Source organism: Enoplosus armatus, chromosome 5 (assembly GCF_043641665.1).
Source record: "Enoplosus armatus isolate fEnoArm2 chromosome 5, fEnoArm2.hap1, whole genome shotgun sequence".
Classification (NCBI taxonomy): domain Eukaryota; kingdom Metazoa; phylum Chordata; class Actinopteri; order Centrarchiformes; family Enoplosidae; genus Enoplosus; species Enoplosus armatus.
The window spans coordinates 15,759,578-15,779,774 of NC_092184.1; the positions used below are offsets into that span (position 1 = coordinate 15,759,578).

At 40.3% G+C, this 20,197-nt stretch overlaps 1 protein-coding gene across 1 annotated transcript in view; it reads left to right on the plus strand.

Moving 5' to 3' along the window:
- Positions 1-20,197, plus strand: part of limk1a (LIM domain kinase 1a) — a 44,493-nt gene that overhangs the window by 8,707 nt on the left and 15,589 nt on the right. Inside the window, exon 3 of the mRNA XM_070905880.1 lies at positions 13,728-13,866. Within this exon, the coding sequence (XP_070761981.1) occupies positions 13,728-13,866 (139 nt within the window). The remainder of the gene's footprint in view (positions 1-13,727; positions 13,867-20,197) is intronic.

A 20,197-nucleotide genomic window follows, 5' to 3' on the forward strand; every position in this document is an offset into this window, starting at 1 on the left:
ACATTTAGTTAAAACTGTTTATTCAAGGCTACTCTCTCTCTCTCAGGGACACACTCCACTGCCTCCCTGTGCTGTAGGACACATTTCTGACTCCATCTTTCCCGCTACACCGAGTCAAGATCACACAGTAATTACAAGCAGAATCAGGCGTAGATGTGGAAGGTGATGATTTATCAGTGAAATCTCGGCTGCACCACATTTTTTCTTCCAGCTCTGTGATACAGTGAAGTTTGTCTCAGAAACAGACAACATGAAGGGCTGCAGTGACTCAGCTGTTTCTACCTGCAGATGAACTCTGCCTGGTGACAGGAGCTGCACGACACGATGGATGATTTATGGCGGGTCGGACTGTTTACTTACTGCTGAGTCAGAAAATACATCTTGAAGCATAACCTTGACTCTGAACTCTTACAGCGTTGATGGTTCAGTAACGTTAATGAGGCGAGACTGTGAAGTTATTATGGATGCTAATTAGCACAGAGGTTTTATAAATAATCACAACAAGAAAGGAGCTTTGATAAACAAAGCCGGGTAGTTAAAGTGATGACTCATTCTTTAAGCAGTAATGGCAAATAGTCGCTGGTTCTCAGCTTCTCAAATGTGACGATTTGATGCTTTTTCTTTGTCGTGTTTGATAATAAGCTGAAATATCTTTGAGGTTTGGTCTGTTGGTCGTATAAAACAAGCAATCTGAAGGCATCACTTACACTATTCTTTGACATTTTATGGACAAAGCTATTAATCGAATAATTGATAATGAAAATAAACATCAGTTGCAGACCTAATGTTTCGTTGCATGTATCAAATATGACACTGCGAGTCACAGAGATTATAATATCAAATTAGATAGAATTATGTAAAAGTTAGGAGTTTTAAAATGCTAATTTTAGCTCATGCTACGTGGCTCACATGCTTCACTGTGGGCAGATTGTTTACACCTTGGACTGGCATAAAGAAGAAAAGTAAATATATATTTAATAATTTTTGTTTGCTTATCTCACTTTAACTGTGAACACATTCACGCCCTGAGAGGGAAGACGGACATGTAAATAAAATTGTTTTAGATTTTACAGCAGCTTTGTGGTTTTCATTCTTCATGTTGAATTAAAAAGAGGTCAGCTGACTGTATGTGTGCAGCCTGGTGCTACATGTATGTATATAATGCTCTATATTATTCTGTAGAGATTGTTGCTATGGTGACGTGCGGCTGAGACGTACATCTGGGATTCCACCTCCGTCATTTCTATAGCTTTTCCCCCTGACGCTCACTAACTCAAGTAATTAGCAGACACCAGTGTGGGAGAGGTACTCAGATACTTAAATAAAGTAAAACTACAAATAACTTAATGTAAAAAATACTCATTACTATTAGGAAAGGTCTTGCATTAAAACGCATTATGAGCAAAATACTTCAAGTAACAAAGGTACTTGTTCTGCTCCTGTGATCAATGTATGATTCTATCTGACATTATTAGATTGTTAATACTGATGTATCAGCTGTTGTAGCTGATCGAGGTGGAACTCGTTTTATCTACTTCATATACAATCAGGTCATTTTGTACAGTGGCGGTTGGGCCCCTCCGAAGGGTCACCAGACAGATCAAAGGGGTCGTGAGATGATTAACGGGAGAGGAAAGAAGATAATACAAAGTTCTGCTGCACAAATGTGTAATATTTGACCTCTTCACAAATGTTGTCTTATTAGGGGTGTAGTTAGGAGCTCTTCAGAGGTTGGTAAATCAAATGAGTTGAGAGGAGGTGGAAGGGCCTCAATAGATGATGGCTAATGGGAAAATGTGATTAGTGCTACCAGAGTCTTTAAATGTATTGAACAGTGCAGGAAATGGGCAGTTCACATTACAAGGGTGCAGTCTAAACAGAGACCTCATGAGGTCGAAAAGAAGAAATGAGCAGCCATGAGGTGGGTGGGGCAAAGGACAGGAAATAGTTGATGGAGAAGCGTGACCTCTTGTGTGCAGCTGAGAGAGGAAGTAGAGGAAGGGAGAGACAGAGGACAGACAGAGAGAGTCATTGATGGTTGTGACAGCGAGGCTGGTGGAGCTGTACGAGTTAAACATCAGAGCTGCTGACATGAGTCTGTCTTCTCACTGTCAAAACTAGAGCGCCGCTCCCACGAGTGACATGTCAGCAAACAACCAACGCAGCAAGAAGCAGCACAGAAAGTAAGTGGAGCAGAGAAGTGATGAACTTTAACTTTGAACAAAACCAGAGTTTGCTTAGTTGTCTTGGAGTTGTTCAAACTTACTTTGTCCTTTTTGTCTGTTTTAGTTTATTTCACTTCAGCAGTCTGCTGAAAGGTTGCTGCAACTTACGATTATTTTCATTATTGATTAATCTGCATTAATCTATTTTCTTGATTAATTGAGTAATTATTTGGTCTATAAGAACATAAGAAAACTGTGAAAAATGCCCACAAAATCCAAGAATATAAGACCAAGAAAAGTAGCAAATTCTCACATTTAAACGATAAATTGATTATCAAAATACTTTTTGACTAATTGATGAATCAACTAATAGTTGAAGCTCGACTCTTGAAATGAACAGGGAATACAGATGAAATTGAGATCATGGCTAATTTTAATAATAAGCAAAGTAAAGTTTTATGTATTTTTATTTGCAAGTAATGATTATTTTCATTATTAATTAATCTGCCACTTATTTTCTTAATGAGTGAATGAGTCGTTTGGTCCATAAAATGTCATGAATTTGCAAATAGTTTTTGTTTTGTCTGACCAAAACTATTCAACATACAATCATACGAGACAAAGAAAAGCAGCAAATCGTCACAGTTGAGAAACTAAAACCAGGTTGTTTGTTCCTGTATTGTTTCAGCCACTAACCGAAGTCTAAACCATGAACACTGATGATCCGCTCTGGTTTTGTGTGATCGGTCAGGTGGATCTGTTTCACTTCCCCTCACGTTTTCACACAGAAGCTCTTAAACTGACAGAAATGTAAAGCAACTTCATCCTTCCGTGTTTAAACTGCATAAATTACTCTCAGTGTTTTTATTCGAATCTACAGTATAAAGATAAACAGGTTTAGATGATTCACATCTGACCTGTTTCAGTCACTCTTCTGTCTTTCTGTTACTGACTTCCCTCTTTTCAAAGCAAGACAATGAATCAAAACCTGCTGTCCTACATGTGACTGACATTGTCTGTGTGGACACATTATTATTAAATATTTCTGTCCTGTTAATATCAGCTGACATACATTTGCTTACGTCATCAGCTTTAACCAAACGTACGTTTCTGTGAGTCAAAATACCGAAGGACAAGTCGTCAGTGCAGGATCAGGGTCAGAAGAGAGCGCATGTTTTTATGCCTTCACTGCCTGTGTGTGTGTGTGTGTGTGTGTGTGTGTGTGTGTGAGTGTGTGTGAGAGTGTGTGTGTGTGAGTGTGTGTGTGAGTGTGTGTGTGTGTGTGTGTGTGCAAAGCAGATAAGCGTGTTATCCAGCACAACCAGGCTGTCAAAAAGGAAAACTCATTGTGTACGTTGCTTTCTTTACCTCCAAAGAAGCCAGAAATAACATTGTACTAATACTTACTTAAATTCAACTGTGTATATTTGTAGTCTGGCTTTTTTGTTGGCTGTGCGATCACTCAATCATTGATCCAGCTGCAGCCAGAGATGATGCACGTCATGTAAAAGCGAAAATTCAATATATGTCTGTGTTAAACAGCTTCCCAGTCTGATGTTATGCTCTGTTTGTCTGTATGAAGGATGAGGATCAAAAAGGCCAACAAAATGTAATATTCTTTGTAAAGTTAGGAAGTAAAATCTTCCCACAGATAAATAGTCTGACTCATTGTTACAAACCTGAAACTGTTCTACTATACCCACATCTGTTTTTCCTAATATGATATTTCAGCAGGATATGAATCTTAATTTGATTACATGTGTTGTTTAAGAGCTACACGAATATAGTTTTTAATTAAAATATGTGAAGTGAGTCAGTAAACTGAATGAGAGAAGGAGGTCTGTGCTGTTGTGGCACCGCTTCATCACATCACACAAAATGTTCAATATTTGATCTAACGTTGCATCAATGTCATTTCAGCACTAAAGTTCTCTTTTGTAAGCTGTTAGACTTTTGATTGAAGCTTGTCATATTTTATAATGATTCATATTCTTTTTTTTACACTCATCCAGTGACACTTTGCTCTGTGTCTGCACCAGAAACTCCTCTTCCTCCTCACCGTAACTTGGTAAGGTTCAAACCTGCCGATAACATTAGCAGAGAGGAGAAAGGAGTGTTGGTTTTTGATTAATCACCTGTTCCCGAGCTCCAACCTTTGACTCTCACTACAATACTTTAATCACACTTTGAAAACTCAATTTTGTCGGGTTTGGAGTAGATAGACTCCAGACTTAAACCCTGCATGTGATTAAAGAAAGGAAGATTAACGCCTCCGTTTTCTCTCTGTTTTGTGAATCCTGTCACTTTTATATTTGACCTTCGTCATTCAGACACTTTAAAATACTGTATCACACAAAAAAACAGCCTGTACACTAATATTTTATGAATTATTAAATAACTAAAGTATGACTTGACTCTAACTTTTCATAATCAGGTGGCTGTTGGACAAGAATGACTGAAATCAAACCGTGTTGGCTTCATTTGGATGAAACGATTGGGTTTAAATTTCACATTACTTTCATTACAGTAAATTACAAACGTTTCTGGAGCTTTCAACTGTATCAGTGTGTCTTCGTCAGCAGATGGAGTTTGCTCAGGTGGCATAAAGATACAACTGTTGACATTATGGCACCTTTAGGAAACCAGTCTCAACTTTTTTTGCTGCAGCACGACGTGACGTCGTCCGGCAAGGCGCTGCGTTAGCCAATCAAATACGTGCGCACATTCCTGGTAGATTCTTTTGTAACGTGAACGCTGTGTTTCTACTGTTTCAGTCGCGATCACCTGGATGAATGATAGAATAGTTGCTGCCATGATCATCCCTGCATATACTGTATCACTGTAAAATGTTCTAAACTCCCAAAAATTCCCAGTTTTGATTATTATTATATTTAATTTAATTCTTTCAGCCCTGCATGGGAGTGAGATTCTGCTACCTGAAGACTCACTGGACTGTTTTCACCCACCAGGTTCACTTCCAGTATCAGTATCCCCTGTTTGTGTCTGCGCTGTCGGAGAAACAGACTTCACTCTGAACTGTTTTGTAAAAGAGACCTGATAATGAATAAGAGCGCTGTGTCTCCTGAATCCTGATGAACAACACTCATCGTGGTTCCCAGAGCTCTTTATCACTCCCCCGCAGTGGAACAAGTGAGACTGTGCTGACAGTCAGTCAGTCAGTCAGGGTGGCTTAACGGTGACAAAGGAAACTGCTTTCCGTGCACACACACAGTCTGCCAGGGCTGCTGTTTAGCAGCTGAATAGACCACCAGGCCACAAATAAAGAGATCATCTCCCACAGTCTGAAACATTTGTTCAGCAGCCAGTGCAGAGCCGAGGCTATAGAGGGCGCAATTATAGCTACTGTTTAAAATGCACCACCTGCTTTCCTCTACTGTGTTTCAGTTCTTTAAGTGTAGCAAAAAACAGGTTCACAAGGGGTTAAATGGTGTAAATGCTGCTGAGCTTGTGTTGGTCCAGGTGACAGTTTGAAACTGCCCAATGGGGGGGGGGGGGGGGGGGGGGGGGGGGGGGGCATGAGGTGATGAGGTAATGCCTCTGTTTTTATGTGAGAGGGTGACATCATTGCTATGGCATTCTGTGTTGCCATAGTGAAGGAGGACAGAGGGAAAGGGGGAGGGTGATAAAATAGGGGGAACAAAAAAGGGGCGCGTGGGAATGGGATGAATGTGTCCTTGGACGTGTGTGTTAATGTGTGAGCTCTGAATGAATCAAACCAAACTACCTCAGCTAAATCAGTGTAATAGGAAGATGTGTGTGTGTTAGTGTCTCGTCACACAGGTACGCTTATCCCCGTCTCCATGTGGGAAACGCTTTAGTTTTCTGGAAAATCTCAGCAGAGGAAGTCTTGGCAGTGGACCAGGAATCTCCGTCTATTTATGTCTCCTCTGAGGGGGAAGAGAGGGGTCTCCCCCAGACATGTCTGCCATTTCCTCAGCTTGACTTTCACCGTCTGTGTGTGTGTATGTGTGTGTGTGTGTGTGTGTGTGTACATCCCTCTAACCCACAACCCCCTCGTCTCTTTCCCAGAGGTTGTATTTTCTCTTTGTCTGTGAGGATTTCAGCTTATTCTGCAACTACAGTAACAACAGCGGAGCACTTTTTCACGCAGTAGACACATTTGTTTCAGACTCGCTTGACATTTATTGTCTAATTTTCCTGATTTGACTCTGAGGCTCGGCAGACCAGTGTATTGGCGTATTGATCAGAAGTACTCAAAAGCGTTTCTGCTGTCTTGGCAGATAGAAAGGAGATGGATGTCCTTCTATGATGGAAGATTTAATAATTAATGAGGAGATGTACACTTGTGTGCGTGTGTGTGTGTGTTGGGGTTGGAGAGGTGTGGCTCCTCGTAAATCTTTCAGCTTTGCATCTGTCAGTTAGTAACAAACCTGCTCACACCTCCACCAGAACACACACACACACACACACACACACACACACTGTTTCCTTTTGACTGCTCCCGCTTCCTGTAGCAATGTCAGCCCACGCGTCATTTAATGACCTGTGGCTACATGTACACACACACACACACTACATGAAAGTGCTGACCAGAGCTGGATGGTCCGTAAGGTTTGTGTGGGTTTGGTTTTATTTCACTGCGAGGCATTCGAGGGCTCATTTTAAAAGGAGTCACACGGAGATCAGAGAATAAACTGAATACAAGAGCTGCATGTCTGCATGTAACAGCTTCATATACTGCTCTGTTCAGATTAGTCGATTAATCAAGTTGTTGATTGACAGAAAAATTATCAGCAGCTATTTTGATAATCGATTTTTCAAACAAAAATAGTGACAAAATGCCAAATATTCTTTAGTTCGTGCTTCTTAAATGTGAGGATTTGCTGCTTTTCTTTGTCATAAATATAGTTTAATATCGTTAAATATCGGGTTTTGGACTGTTGGTGAACAAAACAAGACATTCACTTTAGGCTCTGCTCAGTTTTGACATTTTATAGACTAACAATTAATCCATTAATCAATAAGAAATTGCAAGATTATTTGATAATGAAAATAATGTATCGTTGCAGTCATAGTTCAAATGAGTTCTATACTGTTGGTACATGAAAATAAAGATTCATATTGTTAAAAGCTCTGCATGTCAGTTCAGTTTCACCAACACACAACTGAAATAATGAAAACATTTAGTCCTGATTAATAATTAATTGTCTATGTCTGCCATTTCCCTGTGTGTGTGTGTGTGTGTGTGTGTGTGTGTGTGTGTGTGCGTGCGTGTGTGTAAGAGTGTGTGTTTCTTATATGACCTTAACCTGATTCATTATGATAGGTAGGTAACTGTCGTAGGCCTGCAACTGACGATTATTTTCATTGTTGATTAATCTGCAGATTATTTTCATTAATCATTTGGTCTATAAAACACCAGAGAAAAGCCCAAAGTGACGTCTTCAGGTGTTTTTTGTCCCACCAGAAATCCGAAACCCAAAGAGAATCAGTTTGCTATAAAGTCAGACAACCATCCATTGAACGTTTTTTATTTTGTTATGGTTAATCAATTATCAAAATATTTGCAATTTTTTTTTGTTGATCGATTAATTGACTAATAGTTGCAGCTCTAATAATAGTAACAGTAGCAATGCCTACAATATTATTTAGCTGTTATCTATTTTTTAAACCCACATGAAGAAAAAATAACAATAGACCGTTGTGTTATGTCTGTGTATCTACTGTATATGCTGAATGGTTACGTACAGTGTGTTAATGCAGAGACTGTATTCTCATTTGTTCGGGCACCTGTGAGTCGTTTTCATCCCCTTCAGCACTTCAGTCCCTCTGGGAATTTAATTCCATTCATTTGTTCAGATGTTTTTCTCATTCAACTTCAGCTCATTCATATCAACTGGGACAGATTAATCATGTTAGGTATTGACCCGGGTCAGACCGCCAGCATGATAAATAGGAGGCACAGTCATTCAAAAACATATTACATCATGAAACTGTCCAATGAGATAATCTCACTGGGAATAATAAATATGAATAATAGTCGACTAATAAACAGTAGCACATGGATAATTCATCTGGCATACCATCATTTAAAAAAATGATTTCAATCCTACACAAACACACACACACACACACACACACACACACACACACACACACACACACTTATACATCATTTTTTGTTTATATGTCCAAAAGATTTTAACATCTTAATACTGGTTTAAATGTATGTTGTTTTTTGAGATCTTTTTGCTTTATGACCCCTAAAATGAAAAAGTCTACTTGCGACCCCTTGTCACATTACATTTGTTGTGAGAGTGAATTTCTTTTGGATATTTAATTTATTTATATTCAGGGACTACGATGTTGGTCGGTCCACCACCAGACATTCACGGTCCCCAGAGGATGAATTATAATAACACTCACTTTTCATCTAGCGCCACCATGAAGTCAGAAGTTCAATTTGTCCAGTTCTTATTTAGTTTATGTTAGCATTTGCTTAACTTTCGCTAACATGTCTAGTTATAATTACCAAATGTTAGCATGCTAACAAGCTAGACTAAGATGGTGAACATGTTGGACATTATACCTGCTAAACATCAGCATGTTAGCATTTAGCTCACTACAGCCTCACAGAGCTGCTAGCATGGCTGTAGACTCTTATAGTCTTATTTCTTCTCTTCAATCGTGCTAGTTATCTCAAAGCCCTTCAGATTTACAGTATCATGTGAGCCCTTTGAGGGGTCCCGGTCCCAGGTTGAGAACCACTGACCTAGAAGACAAAAGATTTTCTCTAAGAGTATGTAAACTAGCCTTATTAGAGACACTGAGTAAGTCAGTGTGACAGAACTCAGCTGGAGTCAGATGTCAGTGAACTCAGACAGAGGAAGGTGAGAGGCCGCGGAAAAGGCTGCCTCCCTTTGACCCCGAAAAGGAATTTATTACTGTGCCGGACACTTTTTTTAGCTTATTCCATCAGGGATTTGAGCAGGAGGGGGGACAATTGCAGATTTACTAACTCCACTCCCTCGTTCTCATCTTCTCTGTTGTTGGTTGTTCACCCTCGGGGGATCCAGCTGGGTTTCATTGTGCCTGAAATCTGCTCCGTTATTTATGTCTGAGCAGCCTTTTCTTTGTCTTTTTTCCCAGGTTCACTGTCATTAATCAAACGTCCATGTTATTTATATATTGTCTATATTGTCTTTTTGTCCGATATCAGCCTTCTCACATTCTCCCTCACAGATTTTCTCAGAATCATTTCTCTCTCTGACCTTGAACATCATTATTGATTGCTTTGCTGAAGGGCATGTATTATTTAGTTCACCTGTGTTTATTTCATTTTTGCACATTAAGGTGTCAGAACGTGTGCGAGTGAGAGAGACTCATAAGCTTTTCATCCACCTAGATTTTCGGAGCATCATAGCAGAGTGGGCAAAGACTCTCTCTGAGTCTTTCACACTGATAATCCTCTTACAAGTCCGTGCTGATGCACACACAAACACAGTCACACACAAAAAACGCCCATATGTGAGCACAAACACACACATTAACACACTAACTGGAAAAAGCATTCTTTTTTTTTATTAGGGTTGCGTTTTTTTACATATATATTCATGGAAGTCATGAGTTGTAGCTGAGCGCCGCTGCCTGTCTCCTCCACCTCTGAGATAAGGTTCTTGTCCTGAAGGCAGAAATTTGGCGTCTCTAATGTATTCACTCATATCTTTAATACTCTGCTGCCACTCCCAGCTCTTCTCCGAGATGTTTTACCAGGAAGGAACTGAACCTCAGAGCATTAAGATCACGCCTGTGTGTTTCCTCCCCAGGTATGACTTTGCCCCAGCAGGGGTTTGCAGGATATGTGTGTGTGTGTGTGCGTGTGTGCGTGCGTGCATATTATTAAGCGGCAGAGCGCCAAGACAGCTGAGAGTAGCTCCTGGCTTGGTGCTGCGGACGTCTTCTGAAAGCCTTGACCCACTTCCAAAGTCTCGTCCTCCCCCTCTGCTCACCCAAACACGCTGCATACTGAAGCAGCTCTGCCACAATCTGCTGAGCTGTGGTGGAGCTCTGCATGCAAGATGCTGGGAAGAGAGGGTGTGTCTGTCTGTCTAATAAATAAATTGTATATGTGCCTGTATGTGCTGCAAGGTTATATGTGTGTGTAGTTGTGTGTGCGTGCAGGCTTACAATAGGTGCAAGACCTTGGGCAAAGTCGTAGAGAGTTGCTGCTTCTGCTGAATATATTAATGAGTCCTTCACTAGTTGTTACTTCACCAACCATCCACATGGAAGGAAGGGGAGACAGATATCTGCACAGATTCAGGTCAAATTTAAGCCCTCTCAGAACAATTACACCACTGCAGAGTGGTTGGTGTGTGTGAGGCTGCAATTAGCAATTCTTTTATTATTTCCTCAACAAATTGATCAATCGAAACTGGGTTCTCCACAGAACTTCAAGCAAACAGAGCCTTTTGACTGATGAAGCACTGTCGAAACATTAGTCTGTTTGCACAATTCAAAGCTGCAAATCAATCAGTGTGCTCCAGTCTCAGTTTTTCCCTCGTTTGGTCTATTAAATGTAAGAAAATTGTGAATAATACAGATCACAATTCCCTTAAGCCCAAGGTGACATCTTTAAATGTCTTGTTTTGTCCGACCAACAGTCTCAAGCCCAAAAATATTCAATTAACTATGAAATAATATATAAAAAAGCAGCAAATCTTCACAAATGAGAAGCTCAAACCAGGAAATATTTGTTTTTTGCTTGTGAAGTAAACTATTTAACACAAGGTGTGTGTATAGAATAAGTTGATAGTGATAGTGAAAGTGAAGTATGCATTGTACTCAACATATTATTTTATTTCAATTCCTGGCCTGAGGAATGTATGTATACGAATCTATAATCGTCACATCCGAGGCAGACACTAAAAACTCAGCAAAGTTACTAAAATAAAGATATTTGAATCATATGTACATATGGACAAAATGAATTATTCTGCTCCAGCATTTGAAGCCATGCACACTGTTTAATATTTTCAGAGCAAACAGACCCGGTTTTAAGCCGCCCTGAGCAGGGACGAGACCAGACGGCTGGCTGATGGGAGGGAAGCTCCACTGGGAAGGAGTGCAGACACTCACTTAGTCATGGCCGTTAGACACAGAGATTTATACAGATTACAAACAAGCACATACAAGCCTGCAAGCACGCAGATGCAAGGGCACTAATTCACACGTACAGAAATGCTTTTACCATAAGCAAAGGGATTAGCACACATTTTGATTTATGGCCACATACAGAGCCAATGTGCCTATTTACCCACATCAACAAATACATGAGGATATAATGTTCACACACAAGTTATAACAAACACAGATAGAGACACTTTGTCATCAGTAGGAAGATGAGTAAGTATGGGGCCCCCTGGTGTGTTCAACAGATGAGTAACATGGGATTGTTAACACCCTCTTTCGTCTGAAATCATTATCTTCACTGACCAGGAAATAACCTTTACTCACCTGTTTTTTATCATTATTTTGAATATCAAACCACCATGTGCAGCAGTCTGTGTTTGATTATTTGCGTTGTAGGTGAACTAAAAGTGTGTGTTTTGTCATATCTTGTCACACACACACACACACACACACACACTCTTTGTCACCATATTATCACCCTCTATCTGTCCCTGACTCCTCGTCATCCGTCCTTCATTCTGTCAGCATCTGATGTCTGTCAGCCTGACGTCACTCTGGACTTTTAAAGCAGCTTGCTATTGAACTCTAGTGACAGATGGACAGACCAGACAGAGCTTTACAGATGAATATGTCTGATGGTGCTCAGTATCCGACTGTCTGTACAAAAAGTAGATTGATCTGGCTGATGAGCCAATTCAGCACTTAATTGATAAATACAACCTGGAAAAACACAATGTCAACAACACAGGTTAATTTCCAGAAAAGCAAAACACTGCTGCTTGCCACTTGGACAACTGCAGATGTTTGTTAATTTTTAAAGTTGAACTGAAATTTGAAAAAGGAGAAAACGCACTTTTCGTGTAAAGAAATATTAACTAAAATGATACTGCAGCTATTGTGCACATTTTTTCCATTTTTCAGGGGATAAAATTTTTCGACATAAATGTGTGGAAACTATTTAATCGTCAGGCCTGTGGGGGCGTTTCCCACGGCAACACCTGAGAGCCGGCGTTGCTAGGAGACGTGGTACGCTAACGTTAATGACGGCAGAACGTCGGCTCTGTATCCTGCGACCGTTGATTAAAAAAAGTGTTGGGTTTGTATCGTTAGCTATTAAAGACGTCTGTCCCTTTATAACAATCGTCATTAGGTAGGACTCATCGTGCTGCTATATTCCACCTTGAAAGTGAAGCCAGCAAGCTAGGCTAACTAGCCCTCACTCGGAAAGTGGAAGCTAGCTAGTCTAGCTTGCTAACCTTAGCGCAGATACCCACTAGCGTTAGACATTACTTTTTTTTTAACGATATTTCAACACCTGCTGAGTCGTTGCCAGCTTCCGCACACACTGTGCTGTTTTTGTCCCACATTATTGAAAGGTGTGTGGAGATTTAACTACCTCTATTTCATGGTTTCAATTGCGGTGAAGGAAAATGACCAGACTGTCCAAACGTAACATATTTCACCGTGTCAAGTCAAACCATTGTCAAAACAAACACCAAGTATATTTGTACGAAGTTAAATTAAATGTTAAATTAAGTTCGGCGTTAAAATGTGATTCAGGTTGATGTTTGTTGGTGAAATGTGAAAAAATGAGTGAATATGCACATTGTTTAGTCTTTGCGTCTTTCCCCGTAGCCATTACTATGTTTTTCGAAGGCCCACTCACACAGTAGTTATGTGTTTTGATGTGATCTCATTTGTCTGGTCCACCTCAGTTGTGGTGGTGAGTGATAGATCCTCAAAGGGACTTATTATCACCGTGAAAACTATAATTTAGGGCCCCGCAGGGTGTAATTTGGAGGGTTAAAGTAAGGTTCACAGAGAGCAATATAACATAATGTTCTGTCAACACAACAGCTTCATTTGGTGTGCACTTTCCTGTTCCTGGAGGTCTGACCTGCTCATTCAGTAACATACTAAGGATGTTGGGCACTATGTTTTCTGCTCTTTCTGCCCTCTCAAATATGTTACAATTAGTGCTGAATGTAATCATGATTAATCAGTTACTTTATTGAAAGACAATTAATCAACTATTTTCATTATACATTTTTTGTTTTTAACTAATTTATCAAGTAAAAATGCAAAATATTTTCTGGTTCCAGCTTTTCAAATGGGAGGATGTGGAGATTGTTTTGATTATTGTAACTTGAATATCTTTGGGTTTTGGACAATTAGTTGTGCAATTAGGCCACTCATGTCGTATCATGCACAATTTGCGTATTTCTTACGTTCTTTTTTGTTTCTGCTGGCATGTCTGGATTTTTATGTGTCGCTCATGTTCAGTGTTGACCCAAAGGAGTAACGTCATGATTTTCTCATTGAATGTCCATTAAAAAAGTGTTAAAGCTCAACTGCTCATGTGTCACTTTCCGTCTCTTCTTCCACCAGGTGTTGTGAGTGCAGTGCTTCGCTGTCCCACTGGTATTATGAAAAAGATGGACGGCTCTTCTGCAAGAAGGACTACTGGGCCAAATTTGGGGAGCTGTGCCATGGCTGCAATGACCCGATCAACACCGGCCTCATCATGGTAAGACGATTCATCCGCTGACTATCATCTCTCATCACCTCCCTGGTTCTTTGTTTGCAGATAAACCTCGAGTTACAGCTTGGAGCCGTGACACTCACAGCACGCACATACATGCAAGCGGACAAACACACACCTGACTCCATACATTAACAGCCTTACTGGTTGGTGTGTGCCAACATATGTACATGCACGTAGGATCTGTGCCAGACCTGTAACTGACCCTGATGCCTTTGGTTGCTTAGTCAGATTGTTTTCAAGACCAGAAGTGAAAGTAAGAGCTGTTGTTGTGTCACAGGAGAGCAGAGAGGTTCATGTGCAGAATAGATGTGGTCACAGCACCGGAAAGCAGATAAACAATAGATGGAGCCTCTGCTGATAAGGGCTGCTGCATTATAGAAAAGACAAGATACCAATGTCAAAGGAAAGTTGTGTCTATTTGTTGATTAGTGATGGAATCACACACATTCAAAGCTTGAAGAAACTGATTAATACTGTATGTTGGTGTAATAAAATATGTTGTCTTTATATATCTCAGGGCCCAAAGCCAGTGGCAGCATAAATGGAGATGCAATGCAAGTTTCCTCGTGCAGTAGTCAGGTTTTGTGCCTGTTTGGTAATCTCCTGGCTCCAAATGAACTCGCCTCTGCTGAGGTGGTTGGAGAAGTGCAGCTGAAGCTGTGTTAATGCTGATAAGCGGCACAGTGCAATTTTGGTGCTCTTTTCGGCACAAAAACGGGCTTATGTTTCTGCTGCTCGGAACACCTCTTCGTACAAACACAAGGCCATTTTCGGGGCTTTAGTTTGCAAAGGCACACACACGGACCTCTCCAAAATCCCACACAAAACACCTACAATGTATGTTGAGTTTTGCCTCTTTTATTTTGCTACACATTTATTCTTCTACTGCACTATAGATTGAAATAGTTAAGCAGCATCTTATCAATATAGCTGAAAGGATTCGTTGGTTAGTTCCAGCTTCTCAGTTGTGAGGATTTGCGTCTTTGTTGTGTACAAGCTACCCTGTGAGGTAAAATTAGAATTATCAGCCATGGCAGCAGATGATATGAAAGCCATGTCAGCTGTGTGTGGAAATATGTGAGGCTCATATTCTGGAAAACTGCCGCCTGTCTACTTAGCATGAAGTTTATATGACAGGGAAACTATCCACAGAAAACACAAACTAATCATTTACATTGTAGAAGGGGTCATTAGAAGCTGACAGTAAACATTTTTTTTTTTAAGTGGGATTTAGCTTAAATTATCCCAATTTGTGTTTAAATTGCACACAATTATGAGTATTTAACTTCCATTTTAGGTTTAATTTTAGACAAAATATGAGTCTAATTTTGATAAAGAAAAATATGGTAGTCATGATATGTTTAGTGGCCAGTTAAGGTGATAAACTGCCTCTGAAGCCACCCAAAACCCAGACTGTTGACTAAATCAATAATTCACTGACTGTTGGCTCTTTGATAGGAAGAGCTGGCTAAAATGAAAAGCTGAGTTCATTCGTTGCACATAAAATATCTTCTCTGACACATTTGCCTCCTGGTCAGATACAGCAGCCACCAGCTTCTGGCAGGTCATGTGTCACGGCCACAATGAACAGAAAAAATTCAAGGCTCGGCTTTTCTCTGCATCTCTGAGTGTGTGTGTGTGTGTGTGTGTGTGGGTGTGTGTGTGTTTTATCATTTACACTGCCTCCAGACAGCTTGCCCTTTGCAGTGCAATCTCAGTAATGAAACATGTAGGAGACTCTAAAGTGAATTAGGTGGAGAGATTGCTGCACCACTTCTCCTGTTCTTCCTCCTTCTCTGGTTTATTGCTGCTCCTACAGTGCAAAGACACTGATTGACTGTCTCTGCAGTTACACTTTAGTAAATTTGAGATCAGTCAGTCAGGCTTGAATTGCCAAGATGGCCAGACCTATTGTATTACTGTGTAGAAATGCAGACCAAGGTCAGCTCCCTACGTCTGTGCCACACCCAAAAAGAAGTCCACTCCAGAGCTGCACAGTCCCTCCGTGCAGATTAGCAGGGAATCACAATCCTATTTTTAAAACATACTGATGCCACTTCACCTGAAAAAGCTGCTGTCACAGTCAGTGAAAGCACTTGGAGCTTCACGATGCAGCGATGAGTCAGAGTCTGCAGACAGAAACAACACATGAGTAAGGAAAGTAAGAGCGAGCTGTGTTTGGATTTCATGGGATTTCATCGCTCATACCACAGGGAATAATTTTTGTTTCGTTTTGTGACAGCCTTTTACTTCCACCAAGGAGGTTATATATATATATATATGTATAGGTATATATATATAGGTTTTTGTTTGTTAGTTTACAGGATTGTAACAAACTTTGATGAGAAGTGTGAAGGCCATGAAACAAGTGACTAGTTTTGGTGTGGTTATTCACATTTAAAATGTTTTTGCTCTTTTCTCATTGACTGCTGTGCTCACTTGATCTGGCCTGTTTCCCCACTGTGTGTATTTGTATACAGGTTATAAAATTCAGTATCACTATTCATGCAGCGAAGTGTGTGGAGGTGAGCAAGCAGGCAAGGTTTTGTCTCAAGCTCTCTTTGTTCATTAATTCTTCACACAGTTACTTCTGTCACTTTTTGTGTGTTCAACCAACCGCAACACTATGATTGCCTTCAAGGAGAGACTGTTGGAAAGTGTCTGCTGTTACGCCCATTTGTACAATTCATAAGATCAATACTCGCTAAACACACAGAGAGAGATCAGGGAGGCAGCCAGGAGAAGTCAGTGACAGCAGGCTTTTTGCCCCTCATTCAAGTCCATTTGGAACAGGTATTTACTCCCTTGTTTGTATCCATACAAGGTCCACTTACTCACTTGTTCTGGAGCTTCAGCAGATGGAGTTTGCTCAGTTCTCGTGGACCTGTAGAACTTGTCGTCCATGTTTGTTCAATTGTGGAGCCGTTTGAACGCTCCAGAACAAGCGAGTAAGTGGACCGTGAATGCAGATTGTTTTGTCGACTGCTGTTTCCAAGCTCACAAACGAGCCGTCAGGCTCAAAATAACTTTTCAGTGAACATAGAAAAATGTCTCTCTTTGAAAGTGTGATTTTATATCTTTTACATTGTTTTTGTTAGTAGCCACAGCTGCCCTGTGGATGGGGCCATTGTCTTAATTGAATATGATCTCTTAGATTATTATATTATATTGAGGGTACTGTCTGTGTTTGTATAGTATGAGCATGCTGGTGTGTGTATGTTCAGGTCCAGACAGGTGTGTGTGTATGCAGCTTCATCTCCAGCTTCTGCTCAGGTCAGCACCTTCAGCCTTGAGTAAACTGGTAGTAATTCAGCCAGTGGATGTTACTCAGTTATTTACTACCCCTACTGAGACTGATTTATATGCTGAATACTGAGTTAACTGATATAATTGAATTTTCTCTCCCACCAGCCCTCCTTCACTCTGTCTGTCCATCACACCTGCTACTGACAGATGGATGTGCAGTAATCCCAGCCATCTCCACATTCAGTTTAGAGTCAGTCAGCCTTTCTGCAAACAGCTCAGGGCTCAGAGCCAGCTGATGGGAGCAGGGCCAGACATCGACCTGGGCCTGTTAGATGTCCAGAGCTCGGGAGAAGCTTCTGGTTTCACGGTTTCTCACCCTCATTTTGTTATCTTTGCCACAACAATCTGTGGAAATCAGTTCAGTGTTGGCCAGCATGACATTAAGGATTAATTACCATGGCCTTGGGTCAAACCCTCTTTGAATTAACGATTGAGACATGATGTAGTTGACAATGGACTCTTCTCTGACCGTCACAGCTTACTGAGACACAAAAATATGGTGCTGAGCAACCGATACTGTTCTTATTAAGCAGACCAGGTATTGGCCCCGGTGTGACCAAAACCACATGAAATACAGTTATCAGATATCATTATATTATTCAGTGTTTCTGCTGTCAGATATATTCATTCAGTCATTGCAAGCCACCCACTTAGTTTTTATTGTCACAGCAAGCTCTGGCTTCATGTTACCTTGTGTAAAATTATACCAATGAGTTTCACGTAATGAAGTATACCGATTTTCAATTTGGGAAAGAGAGCACTGGTATCAGATTGGTACTCTGAATTGGCAGATACGGAAATTATATCGTGAGAGAAAAGGATCAGTGCATCCTTACCCACTAGCTGAACTTCAACTACAACTGCATTAGTGTTGATTGGACTTGAATGTTACAACTTTGAATTACAAAATGGCTAGTAAGTAGTTTCTTTCCATGGCCTGAAAATGATGAATCAGTCTCATTCTGGTTATGTTTGTAGTAAGGCTGCTTAAGGTGTCTTTTCACTTTTTTCTTTCAGTGTCCAAAACCTTTGCAGAATAAAACCTCTGGCTGTTAGTCCATCAGGTGCCTTTACTGTTTTAACACGACCAATCATGAATTATCTGTTTTGTATATTTTCATCATGTTGGCGTTTACAGAAAAGCTGCTATCAGATGGTTACGGTTTGACCTGACTGGCATTATGTCAAATCTTTGGGATTTTTCTCTTCTGAGATTGCAAGAAGTACTAGTTGAAGGTGAAATCTAAGACATTTCCCAAAAATCACAAGTGGGGTTTTTCGTTTTGGCATCTTACTTACCCTTTTGAAATTCAAATCACATGTTCTGAAAGCTACATCATGTCCTGTACCTTTCCCCTCATCCCATCTGCATGCCAACTATTGCTTTCTGTTTCAGTCTGATAGATACATTTGGATGTTTTCTTTATACATTGTTAAGAAAACATCTTACAAACAATAAATGGAAAACAAAGAAAAGCAAAAAAGGAATGAATGAATAAAACATGACATCATGGGGGGTATGAAGTCTTAAATAACAGGCCTAGTTTAAATTGTGCTAAATTATGATTTTACACATAATGGGGTGTTTCCAGTAGATACACACTTAACATGTTGTATGTCATGTAGTGGTTCTGTAAATTAACTTTAGGTTCTTTCATAATTAAACTGCTTAAAAGATTTAACCATAGCAGTCCAACAGTGAGAGGCAGCTGATTTGGGTTCAGTTTCTTCTTTTTGTAATTGTATTCTGACTTTATGAGTGTTATATTGTCATACATATGTGGATAATCTTGAGAAATGGAGATATTTTGAGTTGGCCACCAAACCAATGGAAAGTCCCAGGTCTACAGTGTGTTTTATCTACTCCCACTGGTGTGAGGTAGCTCTGTGGGTGAGTGGGAATCTTTTAGTTGTTTCTGTAAACGCCTGATGATTGTTTAGCCTCTAAGTGAAGACAGACCCATGTGTAATAAGTGTTGGGAAATAGTCTTTGTTAAGATGTTGTTGCCGTTCAGGTTGTTTTCTTAACAACAGGAATAACTGTTGATGATCTCATTCGGTCTGGTCTGAACACAGTGCTCTGTCACAGCGTGGAAACTTGTTTTGCATAATATTTAGGAGAAGGGAGAGTTGTCTTTTCATTAAAACAGCACAGGGAGGTCAGAGGTCAGACTCTGTGGGGTGCCCTAATGCAGCTGCTGGGGCCTCAGTGTCTTGCTCAGGGGCACTTCAGCTGGATGGCTCCTTGCTGTGATGAAGGCTCGACTTTCAGGCTTTATGTTGATCCTCTGCTCACAGTGAGATGTTGCATGAAGTCATGATGTGTTTTTTTCATTTTAGATACTGTAATCAATATCAACACTTTGATATTCAGAGAGATCACAACCTGACCAGTGATCTTCACTAAAGTGTGTTTTGAAACTTGTTTAGCGCTTCCTCTTTCCAGAGTGGAAACACTGTCGAAAGCAGCGGCCCCTGTAGGCTGAAATCCCCCGTGGCACGGCTGTGGGCTGCTGGGTTTCACTTCTGAGCTGACTGCCAGCAGGTTTGACTCAACTCAACAGCACCTTTTATTGAACAAGAAGTCACTGATACAACTTTCACTGTTGGTACCAAAATGTAATTTTAAGCTTTAAAATGAGCCTCTGTTACTTTTGCTAAACAGGCGCTACAAGTGACGATTACAGGATAATGTTTATTAAAATGATTAATATTTTTATATTAACAGTGGATCACATGACTACTTGTATGTGAAAGGTGTTGCTCATAGTGATTAACCCCACTCTACAGTTAATACAGAGCATTTTAGAGCTTTTTTGTTTTTTGGCATGCAGTTTTACTGTTCTGTTCATTCTCACTGCCCTCAAATGTAATTTTCAGCTGAAGCAGCCAGCTGTTTTCAACAAAACAGAAGCAAACAGCTGTTAGCACAGTTAGCGACTAGCTGGTGAACAGAGGGAGCATTTAGCAGCTAAAGAGCCAGATATTTTTTTCTGTCTGGCGTTGG